Source organism: Macrobrachium nipponense, chromosome 14 (genome assembly GCF_015104395.2).
Source record: "Macrobrachium nipponense isolate FS-2020 chromosome 14, ASM1510439v2, whole genome shotgun sequence".
NCBI classification, from domain to species: domain Eukaryota; kingdom Metazoa; phylum Arthropoda; class Malacostraca; order Decapoda; family Palaemonidae; genus Macrobrachium; species Macrobrachium nipponense.
This window is the reverse complement of record NC_087207.1, coordinates 35,747,129-35,770,691: the sequence shown is the minus strand read 5'-3', so window position 1 is coordinate 35,770,691 and position 23,563 is coordinate 35,747,129. Positions and strand designations below refer to the sequence as shown.

At 37.0% G+C, this 23,563-nt stretch overlaps 1 protein-coding gene across 1 annotated transcript in view; it reads left to right on the top strand.

The window, feature by feature from the left end:
- The window catches only part of LOC135226462 (protein LMBR1L-like), a 152,559-nt gene that overhangs the window by 92,417 nt on the left and 36,579 nt on the right, over positions 1-23,563 (top strand). The window contains exons 3-5 of the mRNA XM_064266061.1: positions 19,346-19,485; positions 22,068-22,171; positions 22,661-22,790. Coding sequence (XP_064122131.1) covers positions 19,346-19,485; positions 22,068-22,171; positions 22,661-22,790 — 374 coding nt within the window. The remainder of the gene's footprint in view (positions 1-19,345; positions 19,486-22,067; positions 22,172-22,660; positions 22,791-23,563) is intronic.

The window sequence follows — 23,563 nt, the reverse complement described above, 5'->3', positions numbered from 1 at the left end:
TTCTTGATGAGAGTCGAAGTCCTGCGAAGTTGTTGGCCTCCTGTCTGTAGTCTGTAGTGCTAATTATAGTCATATACCATCATTTTTACCTTACCATCAAGTTTATCATCTTGTGTATTTTTTATTCATACCATATGTTATCGCAACTCTTTCTCTTTGGCATTAAACACGCAGTTTCAAGTATATAATTTAGTAACTCGCAATGAAAATATTATTTATGCAGTAAATATTGACTTTGCGAGCAGGAATTAACAGGCACTGAGCACTATACCAAGAGGGAGAACCCAATAAACGTTTAATATATTTCACAGTGTATCTCATTTGAAGAATATATTGTTACTGAATTAGTGTTGCATTATGTTTATATATCTCTAAACAAAATGTATAGGTCATACAAGCCGTAAATTGTGAAATGGGGAAGCTTTTCTTCGGCATTGTGACTGGCAATAATGGCTGTGGGACCGAGTGTAGCTCAAAGGCGTGGCTTGTGACGTCATGGTCAGCTAGCTCCACGCACTTTGATTGGTCCTCTAATTTTCCCCATCCCTAAACTCTTCCAGACTTGGGAAATATGCTTCCCGGCCACGAGAGTTGGTTAAGTACACTTTCTGGTGTTAAGGAAAACGTAGTTATTAGGATTAGTCATTCTTTTTAAGTTGCATGTGACCATTCTATCCATCAAGCCTTGAAGATAAGTTAAATTTTCCGTGGCATTACACCACACCGATGTTATTGGCCCAGGGTATGTAAGATTTAAGGTCCCGAAATTAGGGAGAATCTTTGGGTTTCCCATGGACTACGTCTTTCATGCTTTGTGTGTGTGTGTGTGTGTGTGTGTTTTTTTTTAACCCTTTGTTCAGTTATCATAAATTTAAACTGATTCTTGCAAATATTTTATTTATTTATTTAGTATCTTATGATTGGAGATATATTAGCATGCGAAACTGACCTCTCAGCATTTTTATAGAAATAAATTAACCGTGTCCCGTAATAGGAGTTAGTGCAGGAAAAAAAAAAACGGCTAAAAAATGCTTGGAAAACTTCGCCAGAATGGAGTTTTATGTACAGCGTTTAAAGCCGCAGTGTCATGATCTTGTAAATGTCTTCGATTGATATCATACGAGCCTCTCGATGTGCTGCATAATGAAACACTCAGCTACGACCGGGCAGTGCTCAGTTCATTTGCTCTGCAGATGCGGTCAAGGGATGGTGCGTCGGCGACGCCTTTGGTATTGGACTCGCCAGACGCATGATCATTGGAATACTTTAACTTTAAATAAAAAAAAAAAAAAAAAACTACTGAGGCTAGAGGGCTGCAATTTAGTGTGTATGATGATTGGGGGATGGATGATGAACGTACCAAATTGCAGCCCTCTAGCCTTAGTAGTTTTTAAGATCTGAGTGCGGACAGAAAGAATGCGGAGGGACGGACAAAGTCATCTCGGTAGTTTTCTTTTACCCAGCAGGAGGCTCACAGTAAAAAAAACTCTTGTTTTCTATTCACATCAAATGCTTGCTTTAAGCTCTGCCTAATGCAGAGAAAAAGAAGCAGAATGCCGCTTGGGAGCCCCAAGAAGGCGCTTCGGACTGGAGCCTGTTACATTTTCTAACCCTTTGGTCTAAATTCTCTTGAAGCTTTTGCCACAGAAGAATCAAGATGACCGCTGAGTGCATCATAGTATTTTTGTTTTCAGTGTTTTCATTATTTTGAGTTTGGTCAGAATCCCTGTTCTGTTTTGTTGTGTTTTTCACTGAATGAGGATTACCTGGCATCGTCACGTTTAGGAATCTGAGCCTCGAATATTTGGTGGTTCATTGTCCCTCGCACTCGCTCTTGTCCTGTATCCAAAACAGTGGTGAACAACGGCGCAGTGTCCATATTTTCACCTTATTTTTATTACATTTTTTAGGTTATAATGTATTCTGCGCATTCATTGACCTACGTTCATTCTTCTGTCTTAAAAAAAAGGAGGTATTTGGCTTCATTCCATGGTGGCGTAACGTTTAGTTTAATTACGATGTGTTCTGGGTAGAGCGTTTTCTCTGTGCCAACTGGATCTATTTCTTTGTTACATCTAAAGTAACAGAGAAATCAAAATTTAGGTGTTGCTTCCGCCTTCGTTGGCTATTAATGCTCTTCTCTATTTTGGTTGAAGTGTTAGCAGAATGTCCGAAGCAATCAGTGCTTGATTATACATTTATTTCATTTTGACTTGCTGAGGTCATGAAACTTGAGAGAATGACTGTATTAAGAACGAAATGAGATTATATAAGTTTTTACCGGTAGAATTTTATTACACTCTTGTATTATTCCACTGAGAGAGAGAGAGAGAGAGAGAGAGAGAGAGAGAGAGAGAGAGAGAGAGAGAAGAGAGAGAGGAGAGAGAGAGCGTTGCGGTCACCGAGTGTAATACTAGTAAAAAACTATTACATAATTATATACACTTTTTATTTATTTTTTTAGGCATCTAAATTAATTTTTTTGCTATTGGTGCAAGATATATCGCAATAAATGAAATTTGTACTTGTTGTGGGAGGGAAGATTATGTAACGGAAAGACGCTAGAGGAGGGTGAATGTTGAAAATTGGAATTAGTATTCTTCTGCAATAAAAAATCCTATGCTTCATGTTATTATCACATCAGGTATCGTAACTATTATAAAATTGTATTTTCAATGATGGATGTCGTCCGTATTATTATAGATGTCTCGTTAAGATTTAAATGCATGTTGCTGTTTAATGAATGTATGAGTCATTTGAGGATAAAAAATTTTGGAATATCTGTCGAACCTAAAATTTAAAATTGTGGCTATTAAACTAGGCTCGCGTTTTCTTTATATATATTTTCGGTTTCAAGTCTCCTAAATTGCGCAGTTAGACCCTGTGGGAAAACTGGAGGTAATAAGATGCCTTGGTATGTATTAATGCTTCTTTGCTTCTGCTAAACACGACAAGGGGTTACGCTTTGCGAGAAATCTGTTAGATATCCTGTTATGTACTATGTATACATTTGTTAGGATTGCCTATTGCACATGCTTGTTTATCAGTTCTTTCCAGTGTTGATGGTATTTATTTATTCGGAGAGAGAGAGAGAGAGAGAGAGAGATTGTCGCGGTCACTGAAGCCTAAGGGTTGGTCGGCCTCGCATGTTGTGAGGATTATCATGGAGGCGGTAAAAAGTAAAGGAGGGGGGGGGGGGGGGGGGGGGGGGGTTGGCTTTGGAAAGCCTTTGTGGACGAGAGGTACAGGCTGTTTGTGTCAGTGACGTCATGCAATGGGTATTTGTGTTTATGTGTTGCGGAGGGAAGGGGGTAGGGTTGTGGAGAAGCTATTTTCCATGGACTTCTCTTGACGTTGCAAAGCGCTTGGTACTTCGCATATGCATAGGTTATACGGTACGAAACTGGTCGCTAAGGACATGAGTCACATTTAAATCCTAACAAGACAGCCAGCGAGTGTTCCTGGATGGCGCAGTATTTATTGACCTACTGGTAAATGCCCTCTTGACTGGCAAGTTCAGCGTTTTTCAAAGAGGTTAATAAATGTATTAAATTAGCATTGTGTATTGCCATATTTTAAATAGTCAAGGTTTGTTATTACATTTTTGTCATGCACTAGATCGTTTGTTGCATTCCTTCTTTCAAAATCTTTACAATAATTAATTATTTTTTACAACAGTGATTACAATCACGTTTTTGTAATCAAAACTAAAACTAAAAAAATCACCCTGCAACTTTTGCATGTACAGGACATGTAGTTTATTACATTTGAACGATCATATGTTACCTTTACATAACACGACATTTATGGGGTCCCTTTACTATGCAAAGACATCTCGATATAGTTTCAGTATTTACTTATTATGACATATCTCGGAATTGTTATACAAGAGGAGAACTTCTGTCATATAAAAACAATTTACATGGTAAGAATGGTTTTTTTTTACGCTTGGTGAAAAGTTATTTTTCTATTTTGTAAGGATTCGCGCTTTTTTTTTCATTGTAAAGATGATTTTTTTTTATTACTGAAATGATCTTTCTTTCTTCAATGATGAATTTCAAAATTGACTCTGATCTCGGAACTTGTTCTCTGTTTATTTATGTCTTCCGGGAAGCTTTCAGGTGTTTTCCAGTGTCACGTTATTCCTCTGTCATCATGTATAGCTCTTCCGTGAAAGATGGAAAAGAAGCTCGTAACTGAGGGAACAGACGTTATTACCTAACTTGATCCCGTTTATTGCCCAACTTTTTAACATCTGGTGCCGAAGTTGGGTAATTCGCCTCCACTAGTGAAGTAGATTAGGACATAAATGTTTTACGTAACGTTTTAGATTCAATGCAACCACTGTTCCTTTCTCTGTGTGATGTACTCTCTCTCTCTCTCTCTCTCTCTCTCTCTCTCTCTCTCTCTCTCTCTCTCTCTCTCGAACATTTGGAATGTTTATAGGGATCGTGTATTGTATTCATATAATGGCCGGTTTCATGGTGACACAAATGAGACTGCGAATTTTATTGTAAGACAGACTTCCCATCCAGAATTCTGATTATCTACTTCAAGGGAGCGGTTGTGCTTCCCCTAAAGGGGGTTTGTATTTTCCCCTCAACCCCCTTCAGCGGATATTCAACCATCGTTACAGTGGTTGATTCAGTGGCTGTGGTTGCCGAAGCCTTCAGCACTCTGCCTCAGGGGACTAGCGAAATGAGAACATTTTTGGCCGTTTGTCCGTCCTTGTGTCTCGAGAGTATTTTAAGTTAATCGATATCCAGTCTCTCTCTCTCTCTCTCTCTCTCTCTCTCTCTCTCTCTCTCTCTCTCTCTGGAATTGTGTTCATAGAACGGAATACCTTGATCGGCTTCATCGGAGATTGCAAAAGAATTTTGTACCTATTATGTGCAAGTCGTTGTTTTTATCCAGTGGCATTGAGACCTGCGGATCGGCTTTATATGTTATAATATTTTTTTTTCTGTTACGGTAATCTCGCGAATAAACAGTAGTGTAACGAGAAAAAATCAAAATTATTTTTGTCCTCATATAATAATATCTTTACAAAGTACTTTAAAAGTCGTTTCATTGTCAGTCTAATGATTTAAATTTACCATATCATTAAAATATTTATAATTTAATGGTTTTAAGCTGTCCATTCTGTCACCGAGCATTTATTTGCTATGCGTGTGTGTTCATTGAACTTTGGTAAATATTATCGCTCTCCTCGGCTGATGGTTCGGACTTGATGCGCTCCCTTCGAAAGTTGAGTTAAGACAACTGTTATTCATAATCGTGGTGGAAATGAGGTTCATTTTCTTACCTTTCTAGACCAGAGCCCGAAGGGCTAAGCAGTCCTCAGGGCTGTGCCGGATTGGAAACAGTTTGTTCGCTCCAACCGGAAGTGGTTGTTCATTTATTTATTGTTATTCATTTATTTATTGTTATTTATTAATTGTTTTAAAGACATAAAGTGCATATCTCTTCTAGGTACTTTCGTCAAACAACGTCAGGGATTTAGTCCTTTGCTTTAAAGATGAGAGAGAGAGAGAGAGAGAGAGAGAGAGAGAGAGAGAGAGAGAGAGAGAGAGAGAGAGAGAGAGATTAATATGCTTAAAGGAAACTTATTTTTTTATCGTACAGAAACGAAGTAGGACTTGTACTATAAAGTGAATTTGAATGAAAAGCCTTATCATATTCGCTAAAGTGTAATTATGTGATTACGTAAAGCTTAGTGGATATTTTGTTATGTGATTCTTGCATTAAATAGATCCAAAGCCATTAATCATTTGTTCCCGTAAAAGATGTGTCATACATATATTGAATAACAACGAAAATATAGTATTAAATTTACTGGCTACTCTATGAGCAACAGCTTAATCTAAAACATCATAGTATTAAAGCGCTCTCTCTCTCTCTCTCTCTCTCTCTCTCTCTCTCTCTCTCTCTCTCTCTCTCTCTCTCTCTCTCTCTCTCTCCGCCTTAACGGTAACAGTGTGCTACAGTAAGTAGTTGATCCTTAGATCTTAACACCTGACGTTCTTAACAACTCAGATGGTAATCATCCCACAGGTGTAACCGTTGAGTAATCGTTTCTTTTAGTTATAACATTACGTCGTAGTATGAAGAGGAACCGAGAAACTTGAGACGTTTGGCAATGCACCGGTAAATATATCCGGCCATATTTCATTGTGCAAATCGAGCCGTATTTTGCAATAGAATATCCCAAAAATTCAGTCGGTACCTTTATGTCCCAGCAGACGTTTCCTGAGATGTAATGAGTTTGCATTCATTCTCTTCAGTATTTTGAACTATTTTACATGCCTAAGGGTATTATTAGGAAGCAACAAACCGTTTTGGTATTAGTGAGTCGTTTTTAGGAGTGCTTGTATCTTATCCATTATACGTTTAATGTTGGTATGCAACTGTAATGTTGAGTGACGTTGGTGTTCAACTGTCGTTTTTGTTGATAATGGTGTTTACTTTTCGTTCTTAATATTGTTGCTATATAGCTGACATTATTAGTAATATTGATATTTAGCTGTCAGTCTGAAAATACTGACCATTCATAGTGTTGTTAATATCCAACTGTCATTCCTAGCAATATTGGATTGGTTTTTAATAATGTAATCAGAAACCACTTACTACTTGTATGTTAATGGAACCGTTGAATACTACTCGTAATTCCCTGGAATGTAGGTGGGATTTGTTGCTTTTATGTATGTGGGATTTGTTGCCATAATCTATGTCTGAATTTGAGTATAATTTGCATTTAGCCAGATCTTTTCCCTTTTAATGTTTCATTCAGTCCTGAATCGAGTCTTCGCTCATATATTTTATCTGGAAAAGATATTTGAGAACACGTAAGCCATTGTCCCTTTATCTGTTTTCATTCAGTCTCATATTTAATCTTCGCTCATATCATATTTTATCAGGAAAACATATTTAAATGAGTACGCCATTGTTAAGTTTAGTGATAAAATTAAAGGATAGACTTTCTGAACATTTCTTCTCTCTCTCTCTCTCTCTCTCTCTCTCTCTCTCACTAGTAACGGTAACGTTTAGACAAGTTGTTATGCTGAACAGCAAATAATGTGAAAACTTAAAATGCCGAAAAACTCCAGCTTGCAGAGAATAGAAACGAATTTGAATATAGTAGCATTAGGCTTTTAACTACGTTTTTATGTCAACTTTATTTTGACGTGCTTTTAGATATTTTTTTAATATTCCATGACTGTTGTGTCATTTTTGTGCCACATTTGTACTGCAGTAGATATGAAGTTGAACCCTTCCCTAATTGCATTAATCTTATTGTCATAATTATGATGGAATATATTTTCTAAATTTAATAATCCAGTGACCGATGGACCGGGGCACTTATTAAACCCTGAAAGAGGAAAAAGAATAGCGAAGGGTGTGGCTTAGCTGAACTTTTACAGTTAGGATGTTTATGGAAACGATCACACTCCTTTACGAATTCACTGTTCGTGAAGTAAGATCATTGTTGAGAAACTCTCTCTAACAGTCTGAGAACGCTTATCTAATTCCGATAGGTTTACTTCTCGTGGAATTTAGCAATTTCGACAGTAATGGACTCAATTATGGGAACTATTAGGGAATGAAATCGGTAATGACTGAAGTAGTAAGTCGAAGGACGGGATAGCTTTCAGTCCTTTGAGAGAGAGAGAGAGAGAGAGAGAGAGAGAGAGAGAGAGAGAGAGAGAGAGAATGATATGATGACTGAGCACCGAAAACTTTATTCTATTTTCTGTATCTTTCGATTCCCCGCTCTGCCAGCGCGAAATCAGAGGAATTTCTTTCTGGTGACAGAAATTCATTTCTCGTTGTGGTTCGGATCCCACAGTAAGCTGTAGGTGCCGTTGCTAGATAACCAATTGGTTCGTAGCCACGTGAAAATATCTAATCCTGCGGGCCAGCCCTGGGAGGGCTCTTAATCAGCTGAGTGGTCTAGTAAAACTAAAATATATTACTTGTCCTTTATCTCTCCATCCTTAGTTGTGGCCCACTATAATAAAATAAAAAGCAAGTACCCAATTCGCAGGTACAAAATAGGCAACATATGTCATTCAGAAAGCTGGCATAAATCGCCTTTGTCCTGTACTAGTATAGACTCTTGGGAGAGAGAGAGAGAGAGAGAGAGAGAGAGAGAGAGAGAGAGAGAGAGAGAGAGAGAGAGAGAGAGAACATGGCAAAATTAAACTTATTGCAATGATACTTTTCAAACTAGCCATAGCATCAGAGACATTTAGATAGGGAATTATGGCCAGCTGACGTTGATCCTAGCTTGTAGTTTCCTTCAGAACCTTCCCAAGATGGCAGAGGGTTGGGGTCTTGGATCTCGTAGCCGTCGTGGCAGACTCGTTAAAAATATGTAACTGATGTTTGGGGAATAACTTAAAAACTGACGTCTGTCTCTCACGCAAAGGCTTTGCTGTAGATTTATAAGAAAGAATTATTATTATTATTATTATTATTATTATTCGTAGAATAATATTATGATAATAAAAAATACTAGACGAATACTTCGCAGACACCCATGAGCAACTGTGATTTGAAAGTACAAGCACATGCTTGTACTCGTGGTCGCATACTATGACAACTAAGTTGATTTTGGTAAATATATCACAGACGAGCTGAAAATCCCATAACACATATTGATACAGATAACGACAGAGAACTGGAAATATTTTAAGTTTAGGTTTGAATTCTTTTTATGCATAAAATTTAGAAAAAACTGTTGTGTTGAAATGCATTACCAAGCGATGTCCAAGAGTCTATAAGACTATATAGTATGAAATTTATGTTAAAAAAAGGTGAAACAGTACTTTGTTTTTTTTTTTTTTTTTTTACAAATTGCATAAAGAACATGGTAAAAATGTCTAAATAAAGTAGATGTATTAGAAGTACAGATTTATGTATAGAAAATAGTTTTTATTGTTAATGATATGAAAAACTTCTAGGAATGAGATTCGATGTCAGCCTGTTTTTATCTGGTCGTTAAGCTGCATGCATTTTTCTGTATTTTTTTTTTTCTAATTTCCTAAAGTTTGCAATGTATTTTCTTATTATCATGAAGAGTTTAATAGATCATATAAGCTTCCAGGTAATTAAAATATCGTCATTATTTGCATGTCATTGTTAAATGGATAACAAATACATTGATTCTTGTAACTCATGAATGAAATGTGTTTTTGTTGGAAATTGTAGCTTAGTTTCACGATGGAGATTTTAAGAAAATGCTTCGTTTGTCTCCATATAGATAGAAAGCATGAAGGGCAGCCCTTAATCCTTTTGTAGCTACTATTAAGTATTGGAAACCAATATCTAGTTTTTCGCCCTCGCTGTAGATCTAGATACTGCCTGGTAAAACGATATACAAGATCCTGTTCCCACTTGTGGGAAGCGAAACCTTGCAACACGCCGTCTGTCTCGTATTAACCGCAAGAATGTGACTGTATGGGAAAATGCGTGTGGTCTGGAAAAGGGCGAAATTCAAATATTTCTTGATAATTTAAAGGAATGGCAGTTAGATATGATTGTTTCAAGTTACAGCAGTTAGAAATGCAAACAAAGAAAGGGATCTTAATTTTATATACATACGATAAGTATTTGTAAAAGGCTAGAGCTGACTTATAAATAGAAAAACGAGTTACACTGAAGTTACAAAGTCATTTTAGTAAGGTATAAAAAAATTAAATGTTTAAAGGCGGAAAAACGCAAAATAATTAAGTCAAGGCAAATTAAAATGTAAAGAAATATAGGGAACGTATTATTTTTTTTTTTAAATTTTTTTGAATTTTTAAATTTTTTTTTTTTTTTTTTGGTTTTAAAGATAGACAGCACAGCTGCTTCGAGATGGAAACAACTATCTCTTGAAAAAAGTGTTAAATGAAAGTCCAGCGTCTGAAGATTAATTAATGCGGGGATAAGGCTGCTTGATTTAGAATCTTAATTGTGTCTCAGGAAGTTTGTGGATTGGGTTGTTTTCCGATTTTTTCCCCTAATTAAACCCTTCGTACTCTGTGCGTGGTCTTGGTTCATTTTAACGATCCCAGTACAGGACGCAGCGCTAACTCGATTTGGCACACTGTACCCAATTCGAGTGACGTCAGTCTTCATGACTTACAATAACTGATGTAATTAGTGCCAGAATCTGCTCATGAGGTCCTCGATGAGGACTCTCTCTCTCTCTCTCTCTCTCTCTCTCTCTCTCTCTCTCTCTCTGCCTTCAGTAAAGAGATGGCAGCCGTTAGTTCATCCAGATCGGAGGACTAGCATTATTTTAACAACGCTATGTATGTAACAATACGCATGCTACGTATAGATACTTGATGCAGAGTGGAGAAGAGAGACAGTCCCCAATCTGTAGTTCCAGTCAAGAAGTTTTAACATTAAAGCATTTATTAACCGATTGTCCAATTTTTACCCAAGAAAGGAGAGCTACCTCACTGTATGGCAGGTCCATGAGTGAGATACTTCATAATAATTGTGATATCAGTAGACTTAAGTTGTTTTTGAAGAAAATTCACTTTTATCTCAGAATTTTAACACAGATTTTCAAGATTTATTAAATTCGTATTAAAGACTATATTTTTTTTTTTACATTTTTTTTATCATAATTTTTAGTTTTAATGAACTTGAGCTAAATTAATGTTTGATTTTAAGCGCTGAATAGCCGTAGTTGCCCCAATGCTTGGCATTTATGCCTAGAATCCATAAATCTCTCTCTCTCTCTCTCTCTCTCTCTCTCTCTCTCTCTCTCTCTCTCTCTCTCTCTCTCTCTCTCTCAATTTTATCGTCACAATGGAGGCACAAAAAAAACTTCAGTTCGACATTACGGCAGACTGGATGGTAGCTTGCATATTGTAGTTCAATATCCTCATTTTTGCCGCTTTTTTTTGTATGGGGTCTTTTATCTTCATGATGGATAGCATAATGTAATTAGTCACTGCAGAAGTCATTCATCTGGTATTCCAAACATTTTTTTTGTTAATTAAAGGCGAATATAAAGTCTGACATCTATCCCGATCTCTGAAATTCTCTATCAACTTCACTTTTCGTGATTCCTAGTCGCATCTTCCGTCCTTTAAGAGGCTGGTTTATATCTTCCTTCTTAGTTGGTCTCTATTCTCTCTCCTTCGGAAACTTTTCTTATTTTCGTTGGTCTGCGCAAGAAAAGACTCTTAGACTTTCCATCCCACTGGCCCATGCATTCTCTTAAAAGTTTACTGATTTTTTTTTTCGTATATCACGTTAACTCGTAGATGATAATGCTGTGCATTGTCTGCGTATCTGATGTAGCTTTTGACACCCAAAAACCCTGTTGTTGGTTTCGAGAATATGAATGTATATGGTTTCATTGTTGTTGCCGTCCCTTATTTGATATTGCAAGCGTTTGAGGATATGTGCTCAGAATAGCACTGACAGCGTAGTAGGGACCTTTGACCCTTTCTCCTTTTATTCCAAGCATTGTTGATGTTATCTTCTCGTGAACGCACCTTAGGAAACCTGTTCTCCATTCAAGCAGTAGATTTCGGTTATATTTTCCTCAATTGCAGAGGGGCCTCGTGTTGGGGACGAGGATAATTGTGTCCTTATTCACTGACTTCTTGCGACTGCGACTGGCGACCTCTCGGAGTAGTTTTGGAGTTGTGCGCGAGCGTTGGTTTGTTCGGACATTTTTCTATATATACTATTACAAAAATGTATCTTTTTTTCATATTATTTGTGAGATGGCGCCTTCGTCAGATTGAACTATAATGTGAAGGTTCTAGATTATCCTGCAAATGCGGAGGCTGATGAGACAGGCAGTGTAGTACTAATAAAAAAGGAAGAAAAAAAGAGGTGGTATTGTGTGCAAAACAGTAGTCAAGTGACCAGAATGGGAAGATTTGGCCAACATTTAATATATATATATATATATATATATATATATATATATATTATATATATATATATATATATATATATAGAAAATATTCTGATAAAACAAGCCCTCTACGCGTTTACTCAAGTGAATATGCGTTTTGTTCAACTATATCTTTAGTATTTTCTATCGGAATGCAATTCCCACCAAAATGACGTTAATTTTGCCGAGAATTGGAGCCTCCTGCCTTGAAAAGTGCGCTAGAAACCAGCCGCACGATATTGACTTCTCTTTATTTTGGTTTAACAAAGGAAGTTCGCCCACTCTGGCTAATGGCGCCATTCGCTTTGTCTCAATGCAGGGATATATAAAATCTAGTCATCCCGTGAATAGCGTGGATGAGATGCATAGGAAAATTGCCTGTACTTTAGAGTATTATTATGTACGGTACACATTTGAAGGAACAAGCAAAGGTAACATGAACATTATTTGAGCGAGCCTTCACACACAAGAATACTCGAAAACGGAGCAAAGATGTATACTGAAATGCTAGTGAAATAAACCTATACAAATCAGCAAGGAAGTCAACAAAATGCATAAATAAGAAAGAAAAATGAAGACAAGGGCCATGGGACCGCAAAGTAATAGTGTCGTGTACAAAAGAACGCAATGCATTTAGCCTTTCTTTCTTTGGTTCTAGGACGTACTCTGAACTCTTAGTGTGACTGTTGTTGTTTACAAACGCTTGCCAGCAATGACGTTTTGAAACCGGTTGCTGCCCCGCGTCCTTGGAGATCCTCGCCTAATGTGTCTTTGGTTTGCATCGCAGTCAAGGCTCGTTCCTTCCTCTCTTGCTTTGGATATTCTAGCTCCTTTGCAAACACTGATGTCGTTTTTTCATCCCGTTTCCTGCTGTTGCGCACCTACTTCCTCAAGAGGTCTGGGAGCCTGCAGGACCTTTTATTTTTACTTTTTTTTCCTACTTATTTTTAGTTAGGTTGGCATCCGGGTTTTCCCGATTGATTTGTAAGTGTGCGCGCGTGTGTGTGTTTGTATTATTGTTTTCGAAAAGCTTGGTAGTGTCTTAGCAACCTGTGAATACAGCAGTACCCTTATATTTTGCCATTTAAATAACAACACATGTTAATAATGATAATAAAACTTACTTATATTAATTCTAGACTGTTTATCGTTCAGTCCGGGGCTGGACTTATTAATACTATAATAGATTCACATCAACCGTGCATTGGATGTCTAGACCAGCTCCTTATGACGCTCCTGATTGGCTGTTGATAAGCCAGTCACAGGGCTGGAAACTCTCAGTCTCTCTCGAGAGTTCACAAGGGTAGGATCTATGTTCCACTTCTCCTGAGGGATACGTCTTTCAGGAGAGGTGTAACATACATCCTACCTATGTGAACTCTCGAGAGACAGAGTTTCCAGCCTTGTGACTGGCTTATCAACAGCCCAATCAGGAGCGTCGTAAGGGACTGGCCTAGACATCAAATGCACGGTTGATGTGAATCTACTGTAGTACCCTTGTATATGTATACGAAATGGCACATTGGTCCGAGCTGCGGGACGGTATGTAACGCATCTGATTGATTGATTGATTGATTGATTATGAAACCTGTCAGGATTATTCAGCTCCCTAATGAAAATGAAATATATAAATTAGTATGATAGATTATGAATAAGTGAATGATACCAGTGTTCAAATATGAACGTAAAAAGTGAACAATGATGATAGATAGAACCAATGAGAAAATAAATAATTATCGAACTTTTTGACGGAACCGAAACAATTTTCTCATTACGATGATTAATCCGTCTCATATTTCGGTTTGTATTCATTTCCACTCCTCGCAAAGGCGTCGGTCTGCGGTTTTCTATACACAATGCGGTGTGAGATCTTTTCAACTGAATGTCGCCTTCGTTTCCTCAGCTGTACGGCTCACATCAGGCTTCACTTTTTCCACAAACACTGTTTGTGAATGCGAAACTCATTTGATCTATAACATGTGAAACTGTGTTTTACTCTTTTCTCCAGGAGAGTATTTTTGTATTAGTGTTAAATCTATTCTCTCTCTGTATGTGTGTGCGTGTCGACTTAGGTGCAAGTGGTAGTGCTTTCAGCTCACAAACTGATTGACCAATGTTTGGTCCTCGAGTAGATTCTGACAATGAGGAACAATGGGGGGGTTTTCCACAAAAATCTGATTTGCCTGTGCTGATGCGGATGTAAGCTGTGAATTCGTTACCTGATTGTTAATCAACCTTAGTGGTTAGCAGTTTGAGTTTGGAAAGAGAGAGTTAATGTTCACTGGCTGTCAAAACATGTAAAAATGGGAGGGCCTTTGTAGAAAAACGTCAAACCATTTGGATGACAACCACTTGAAAAAAATATTCCCCCTTTCTAAGTACTACAACGGATGGTGGTTGGGAGACTTGTGAGATTGTATTGCATCAAAGCTATAAATTGAAAATGGTCATGTTTCGGTACGTTTTTATTTCAGCCTGAAAAATCCAAATCAATCGTCTATTTGAGTTTTCATTTAAACGGGGGTATTTTCGATGAAATGTTTTTTGAGCATCTTATTAGGTTTACAGAACAAGCTTCAGTGTCATATACGATTGTATTTTGTACCAGATTTAGTGTGTGTGTGTGTGTGTGTGTGTGTGTGTGTGTAGTGATTATAAATTTATTGTTTCGTATAGTGAAATGTAAATTAATTACAAGAAGTTGGTAATAATAGTTGTTGTTAAAAGGAAATTCCTAATTTTTCCTCCCTCTCTATTCCGCATTTCAGCACTTGTTCATGGACTCATTCTTCATATTGCTGTTGCATAACCAGTTAGATCAATAATAATATTTGTGTTCTTAGTAATGTTACTAATATTCATATAGTTTAAGAATGATAACGATTTGATGGTGACAACACAGGCACTTTCTCTGTTGTCATCTTGGCCCTTCTAACACACTTCTCTTATTCGCAACGACGACATTTATGATAATAATAATAATAATAATAATAATAATAATAATAATAATAATAATAATAATAAAAGAAGCAAGTCTGGGTGATTTACATTCACTGAAGATGGTCTAGTTTGCTACTTTTAATGAGAAAATTGTTGTGGCCGTACCCATTCCCAGCATTGAAGAAGTAGAAAAAGAAGAAGACTGGCATATCAATTATAATTACTACAACAATTTGCAATCTGAAGAAGTAATAAAGTATTTTCGGTATTTTTTAAGAATTTGACTTCCTAGAGAAATTAACCCTGGGTTTTCTTTCTTGATTTTAGTTTTATACAATCCGACGCCGATTAATAGAAATTAACCAGATGTAAATGGAAGACAAAGCATAAAGGAGAAATTCATGGACGGAAGTGGTTCATCGGAACTTTCGTTTCTTCCATTGTTTCTAATTTTGATGGCGTGTCTTAGAATTTGTTAGAGTTATTAAAGGCCAGAGACGGAAAACAATGAAAATTGATTTCAACAGTAATACTGAAACTCTACACGTGAGTGTATACGATTGGCAAGTGAGGAGGACGCAAGATTTTGAGCAGAAGTGGTTGAAATGTACTTTCAAGGTTTGGTCTTTCCTTCAGGACGGGTTGTAGTAGATGCGATATGTTTATTCTGTGGAATGTGATGCTCTGCTCAGGCGATGGGAAAAGTTGGAGCAGAGACAAATTTTACTTCTCCTCATGCTCAGTCTTTACCTCTCTTCATGGTCAGTTTTTATGATCTGATTGATCTGTGCGATGTAGAATATCGTTGTTGGTGTGCTTGTTTGTTTACTGCCTGTTATATCGTCCTCATCCCTCGGGCAAGCGATTTGTTAGTGTGGAAAGCCAATTATAGCTCAGTGGTCTGGTTAAACTATCCTAATATAATAATATTTAATACACGTGGATAGCGACTGGTCTTTGGATATGGCTTTTTTATGATTAGAGTGAAGTTTTCAACTCTCTCTCTCTCTCTCTCTCTCTCTCGTCTCTCTCTCTCTCTCTCTCTCTCTCTCACACACACACCCACACACACACACACACACACACACACACACACACACACACACACACACACACACACACACACACACACACACACACACTCTGCAATTAGAAGCTGGTGGTGAAGTCCCTGAGCACAAATCTTTATACGTAGCAATTTCTTTTATGAGGTGAAAAAGCATCCAAATGAAAGTTATTTTATAAAGAAAAAGTTTGTTTACATTCCGAGGCGCTCTTCTCAAACGTTCGTTGAATTTTTGTGTCGTTGTTTGACTCGTGTTTTGCGGTAGACCCGTCCTTCTTTTATTGAACACAAGATGGAGACATTGGTATATATAAGCGTACTTTTTTTTTTCTTTCACAGGTCCACATTATTTTTGTTTGCATAGGGGTTATCCTTTTAGTAAGCGCCTAATTTTATTTTCTAGTGAGCAAAAATGTTTATGCCTATTTATTTTAACGAATAATTAATTTAACTGGATAAATTTAAGAATGAATGTATGTGACGTAAGCAGAGTATCGTGAATCTGCTAGGTAGACCAGACGGAATAACATAAGGTGTGTTCACCAAAGGATCCGATGGCTAATTTCCCTCTCTCTGTGACGTCACAGGAGCACATCGACTGGGCGATGCACTTGTCACTCCGTCAGTTGCATTGTTGCAGTTCACGATTATTTGTGTGTTCCATATTTGGGTGCACTAATAGTTCCAGACAGAAAGGGATTTGTTTTCACAGGGTCCCTAAAGACCCCGAGGTGTCCAAAGTATGGATTAATGCATGTAAAAGATATGATAGCATTAATGTTAAGGATGCCAGGATTTGTTCTGTCCATTTTTGGACAGAAGATTACGAAAGAAATCTTCAACATTAACTGCTACCACAACTTTAGCAGAGAAGTTATCACATATTAAAGAAAACCGCATTTCCCTCTTCAAATTTAACTGTTAAGGACGCAAAGTCAGGTAGGGTTTAACAATTTGTTTACAATCTCATTAGTGCAATTTTTAGTGACATATCTTCGGTTGATAAGTAGCCTGGACTAAATTCTTAAAATAAAGTACAAAATTAGAATAGGCCTATCCTATCCAATGAAAGAAGAAATTATCGGATTAAGGCTATCCCATTTTTTTCTTTTATACTTTCTTTTTATGAATGTAAAGTTGTTCGAACAGGTGATTAGGCCTGGGGATATGCCGTATTTTTTTTAAATATTCATTCTCCCTCGTTACTTTCGTTATTTGTATTCCAACAAGTTTATATACTTTATGGTAAGGTCTTAGATATCTTGTTATAGCTGTGTTTTAAGAGAGAAAGAGAGAATATTGTCCTGTATGGAAATTGTGAACACCAGCATAGCAACAAATTACTGTCAAAACATAATCATTAAGTGCACTGCCCAGTCGACACGCACCTATGACGTCACAGTGCGGGAACCGAGCGACCGACGATCTCACCTTATGTTATTCCGTCTCGAGATAGACAACCTGTAGACTTGCAACCACGATCGAATAGCGTATATGATATATATATATATATATATATATATATATATATATATATATATATATATATATATATATATATAAAACGCTATTCGGTCGTGGTTGCAAGTCTACAGGTTGTCTACCTCGAGACGGAATAACATAAAGTGAGATCTTCGGTCGCTCGGTTCCCGCACAATATATATATCATATATATATATATATATATATATATATATATATATATATATACTATATATATATATATATATATATATATATATATATATATATATATATATATATATATATATATATATATATATATATATATATATATAGTGTGGGTGTGTGTGTGTATAGAATCTATTACCACTCTGTTGTAGCACTGACAACTCCTTTACTTTTGAACATCTGAAAAAGATCTCCACTCCCATTTAGATGAAAAAATAAGATTCAATTAGTATAAGTGCGGATGCAGTTGTTTTTGGGGCACGGATTATAGCATGGCCTAGGAGCAAACGACCTTGAATTCCCTCCTTCCCAGCCACTGCGTCACAGCAGAGAGAACAGAGAAGGAATCCGCCAGAGAAGGGAAGCGAAGCCTGTCCCACTATTGTCAGTGGTCCTGTAGAGGTGTACGATGTTTAATGTAACTTTCTTTCTTAATGTTCCGTCCTAATAACCGTTGCATGATGAAATGCCCACTTCATTTTATTCTTACTATATTTCTTTAACTAAGCCGTCTCTTCTTGAGTAGTTGGCTTCGACAGTGGTCACTGCCCCATTCATGTTTTATAAGTAAGGAAGTTAATTATTGCTGCTATTATCGTAGATATTACTTTTAAAGTTTTACCAAAATTGTCATAATTGTTTACGAAAAGGCGTTAAGATTGGCATTTATTCAATCAATCTTGATTGTACGTACGTTCTCTTCCCTGTCCTTTGCTTTGTTTCTGGTAGTCATCTGTATTGCTGGGGACGGGGAGGGGGGGGGGGGATTCGTTATCCTGGTTTCTAGCTTTGTCATTTTTAACACAGGATAGATATATATATATATATATATATATATAATATATATATATATATATATAATATATATAGATATATATACTTACTGTGAGTTAATGTTATATGCAAGTAAAGCTGAATCCGTAAAAAGAAGAGTTGTCTGCATAGTACTTTAAAAGTAAGAAGCTTCGAAGTCTAAGACAGAAATTTAAGTGAAACGAGATAAAAAAAAAAAATTAGCATTGTTGAAAATGTAAGTTGAAAAATGTGTAGCTTTGAAGCTTTGGTAGGCAGGAGTCGAGGGGGGACAGAGAAAATGCTGGTTGGATGGTGGGAAAGAAGTATGAGAATGGAGGAGCCTTATTATTCACGAAGCGCCCAAGAAAGAGGCGGCCAGCAAAGTTTGCAATTGATGATTGGACACGCTTCTCACTTGTCATTTTTTTCTCTCCAAGTTTTAAGAAGTAGATATTGTGGACTCTTTCTGCACAAGGGACCTTATACAGTCAATAATGAACGTGCCAGTGACTGTTCTGATTGCTTTCATTTGAACCTCCTGCCAACCTTAGGGGAAAAGTTGGTGTGAATGAGGTTATGGGTATCAAAACAGAATGACTTGGCGTTCCTGTGCCTACGTCGGTGTAAGCGTTAATGTTGTCAGATATTTACGTAAGTGCGGATGAATTCAATTAATATGTGGGGTTAGTTTAGTAAACTTAATAAATGTTGAGTTTTATTTTAATCAATGTAATAAATTTTAATATTATTTTAGTCTGTTTAATAAATTTGGTGTTATTTTAGTCAGCTTAATAAATTTGGAGGTTATTTTAATTTATTTCATAAATTTGAAGGCTATTTTAATCAATTTAATGAATTTGTATGTTATTTTAGTCAAGTAAAAATGGAGGTTATTTTCATCATTTCCTTCGTCAAAACTAAACATTGTTTCTTGCTTCCAGGCTGTGGCTGTGCACCTTCAGCTTATCGGTGTCGCTGGGGGCGGTCCTTCTCCTGCCCATCAGCATCATGAGCAACGAAGTACTTACGCTCTACCGCGACTCCCTCTACGTGCAGTGGCTCAACCTCTCTCTCATTCAGGGTAAGCAGAAGTTTTATAGTACTTACTGTACTTGCCTAGAATTGCATGTTTCGTTCTTTCTCGTGCTGAGGACGACATACTAACTAACCTTCTCGAGCTCGGTACGATGAGAGGGGAAGCAGTGAATGTGGTCATTCGGAATTATGGTGGGATGGGTACACAAAAATTGTGCATAATGGGAGAAGGAAAGAAATACTGCAGATTTTCTTCATCATGAAGCAGTTATGACTGTATGTGGCATTCAACGTTGTCCTTCGGTACTATGACGAAAAAATAGACAGTGGAGCAGTGGCAAACAGTAGAATCTGCTATCGACTCTTATGCCCTCTGGATTCCTTGTCGGCAACTGGTGAAGCTGTAGGGTTGTTGGATATTCGTAGCGTTAAATCTATGAAAGATGTGTACATGGAAAGAATTTATCTCTCTCTCTCTCTCTCTCTCTCTATCTCTCCCTCATCCCTCTCTGCCCTCTCCCTCTCGGGCTCTCTCTCTCTCTCTCTCTCTCTCTCGTATTTTTCAACTATCTATCATCTGTTGTTGGTATTGAGAGGTTGTCAGTTGTTGATGTGAGATTGCCTGTTTCGTTTCAACAACGTAGAACCGAAAGCCAGATACGTGCGATGCGAGGGCTATCACGTCACTTCTGTTCATCACGCGTGCAGCTGGCGGGGGCGTCCAATTGCTAAGGTACAATCCAAGTCTTTGTGTATATGTGTTTGTGTGTCCTTGAGTTCAATGAGGTCCTCTAACTCACGGCGGCTGTGCAGTTATGGTGGTGTTATTGTATCGCATTTCACGTTCTGCGCAACGTTTTACTTAAGTTTACAAGGACCAGACTTACTCAAGGCAAGATGCCTTGGACATGTATTGTTATTGTCTTTTATTTTTACTTATGAACGGTTGAGAGCGTAAAATATACGTGGATGGGCGTATTATAAAAGCGCGGATTCAGAATTAAAACCATGTTCAAAAAGCGCGGCAAAACATGCCATCAACGGTTTTTTTTTTTCCGTCTTCGCCAGATTTAACTGGGAAAGTATTCTTTCAACACAGGTTGAGGGGCGTGGCAATACAAGGAGGCCACACATGAAGTCAGACAATGAAGTAAACTTGGACTGACCATTTCCATTTAATATATTCAGGTACTTCCTGAGAAAGCATGGGGTGCGCTGTCTCCTTTGCCCGAAGAAGTGTCCTCCATCATCAAGCTGATGCTCAGACACTAAAGAAGGAAAGTTTGGGGGAAGTTTAATGATGGACTTCCGCTGTTTTTCAGTACTTGTTGCTTCCTTTGGCAGCTGTTTTCCAGTACTTGTTTCTTCTTTGGCTCCATGTGCAACATAGCAATGACACGTATCTTCTAAACGAAGCCTCTCGCACATCTGACAAGAAAGTTGTGAAAAGAACCTTAAGCAGCTATCTGACCGAAACCTACTTTCATTTTCCCCTAGATTGCCTGCTTCAGGACTTTCTGTACATAATTTTCAAGAATTCGGAAAATTTCACATTTTCATTTCAAGCTTTGGGTTAATTTTTCAAGATCTTGAAATATTTTCAAGCGCTGGTAGGACTGGACTAGTGAGCAGCGGACAACGGACGGTGAAGTCTGGCTAACGCGCTTATGATACAAATTTCTGTCACTCTTTTGATGTACAAAAGAAAAAATTCGCTTTCGCGAAAAACGCGTCACGCTTATGACATCGGGATCCGCGCTTTCGTAAAACGCCGACGTGGATAATGTCGGCAGTTATGCATATTGCTATTCATTACAAACATTCTTTTGGGAGCCTCCACTTGCTAGAATGTTGACTTTTGAAAAAGAGAATAGATATAATTTATCGTGAAATACGAATGATATTTGAATGGTTACATATTCATTGTATCTGTCGTTTCCAGACATTTTTATATTATGTTATAAAATTTGGTCTACATGCTCATGTTCATTTTAAAATATTCAGCAGGCTGTAAAGCCTAGTTTCAAGTAGATAAGCCATCTGTAGCTATTCTTTAGTGATGGTTTGAGTTGACATTTCAAAAGCTCCCTCTTCCATGCAGGAGAATAAAATCGAAGTACCAAAACAGTGGAAGGGGAATAAGGAGTAGCTTGACCTTGATCTACTCCTCTCCCTTCATGCATTGTTAAGTCGGGCCAACGCTATTTTGACTCTGTCTCTCTCTCTCTCTGATTTTCTTGTGATTGATGTTTAGAGTGGCCTGTATAAGAAGTCTTGTATAGTAATTCGTTTTTGTATACAGTGCATAGTCTCTTGCTTAGAGAAAGTGGCATTTTCCTCGGTCGTTTAGTGTTTAAATTGATTTTATTCAAATTTATCTTTTTATTTTTTTTACTAAGTTTAGTGGAAATTATTTTGTGGAATAAGCTTATGTTGTATTTTCTTCATAAAAATAAGGTCAAATCATGGGGACTCTAATAATGATATAAAAAAGTATTGTCTTCATTTATATGAAACAGTCCTCTTATAGGTCTTTCTAGTCATCGTATTTGATAAGTTGCAGACATATCTCAGAAAGAGAAGGTGGTGCTGCTTGAAAGAACATTAATATATTGAAATTTTTCCCAGGATTGTGGAACATCATCTTCCTGTTCTCCAATTTGTCCCTGTTTGTGGGTCTTCCCTTCGCATATCTCTTCACGGAGTCCGAAGGCTTTCCAGGCTCAAAGAAGGTAAGAAGAGCTGTTTGAACAGCAGGGGAAAGTACCGTAGTTCATGCCGTGTGTGTGTGTGTTTGATTATTATATGCAGTTGTTTTGTAAATTTTCATTTAGTTGTAATTACTTTGCATACTTTATGTAAGTACGTAAGCAAAGTATGTGTGATGTTTAATTTCCATAGTTCTTTTGTGTAAGAATAGCGCATTAATCTCTTAAACATGCAAGGTGTGAACGTTAAAAATATGATAGTCGTTGCATTTAGATTTACGGCGGCCAATGAAGTTTGGATTAGTATTGATGCCAATTGTAGGATGATGGGATTTTATAGATGCTAACAGTATGTAGGTTATAATAATAAACTTATCATCCTAATACGTATTCACTAAATCGACATCCTTTTTGGCTGCTTTGGTCGTCATCAATAGCAAAAAGGTACCATAAGTATTAGTATCTTGATTGTAACCTCATTATTGTAGGTAATGAATAGTCTTCATCTTACAGGGACTGCGAGCCCGCATCGTAGAGACAGTGGTAGTTCTGACCCTGCTGGTGGTGCTGGTGTTCGGTGTCGCCCTAATTTTATCCTTCCTCTTAGGGTACTACGAACAGGAGAATCTCACTCAGATGATAGGTAAGTTTCATAGCTCCCTCTCTCGAAAAATTGGTTTTTGTCTCATCATTTTTCTTTAGCTGTTCCGAGTAATTATACTTTTTTGTATAGTATGATAAATTATACAACTATTCATTTGCACTGATTCATGCTATGGTCGGTATGTTGTGGGTTTTTTTAAGTAACCAAAAAACAAAACCTGTTCTTTTGCTCAAGCATGATAGTTTTTATAATTTTTCTTGTTTTTTATATAGATATATATATTTAAATAGAATTTATGCCTATCTCAGGTACCATTCATCCAAAATTATAAAACTTATGTCAAGTTTGTATACTGTCAGATGAAGGTAGATGATGTGCTGAAAACAGGGGGCTTCCGAAAAAAAATAATTTTTTTTCTTGTGGTAGAGACAAGAAGTCAGCATTTGAAAAGAAATAACTAAACAGTTTCAGTTTTGATGAATAAACAGTAGTATCTTTATGCACTTTAGGAAATTTTAGTCTAAAGGTAGGAAACCCCCATCGGGAAATTAATTTTCAAAAAAATCAGGAAATGTAATAAAATATGCCTGGAGCTTAAATTGAATATGCATAAACATAGTAAGTGAAAAGTGATTTTCTTGATGCTTTTGTGATACTGTATTTGGGATAAAGACATTTTGAAGAACTTGGAGCTTAGTCTTCAATTTACAGTAACTTAAAGAAGTTAGTAACAGCATATGAAGAAAAATTTAATGATGGATTATTTGCAATCTCCAATAGAAGTATTGTGATGTATAGTTTTTAATAACACA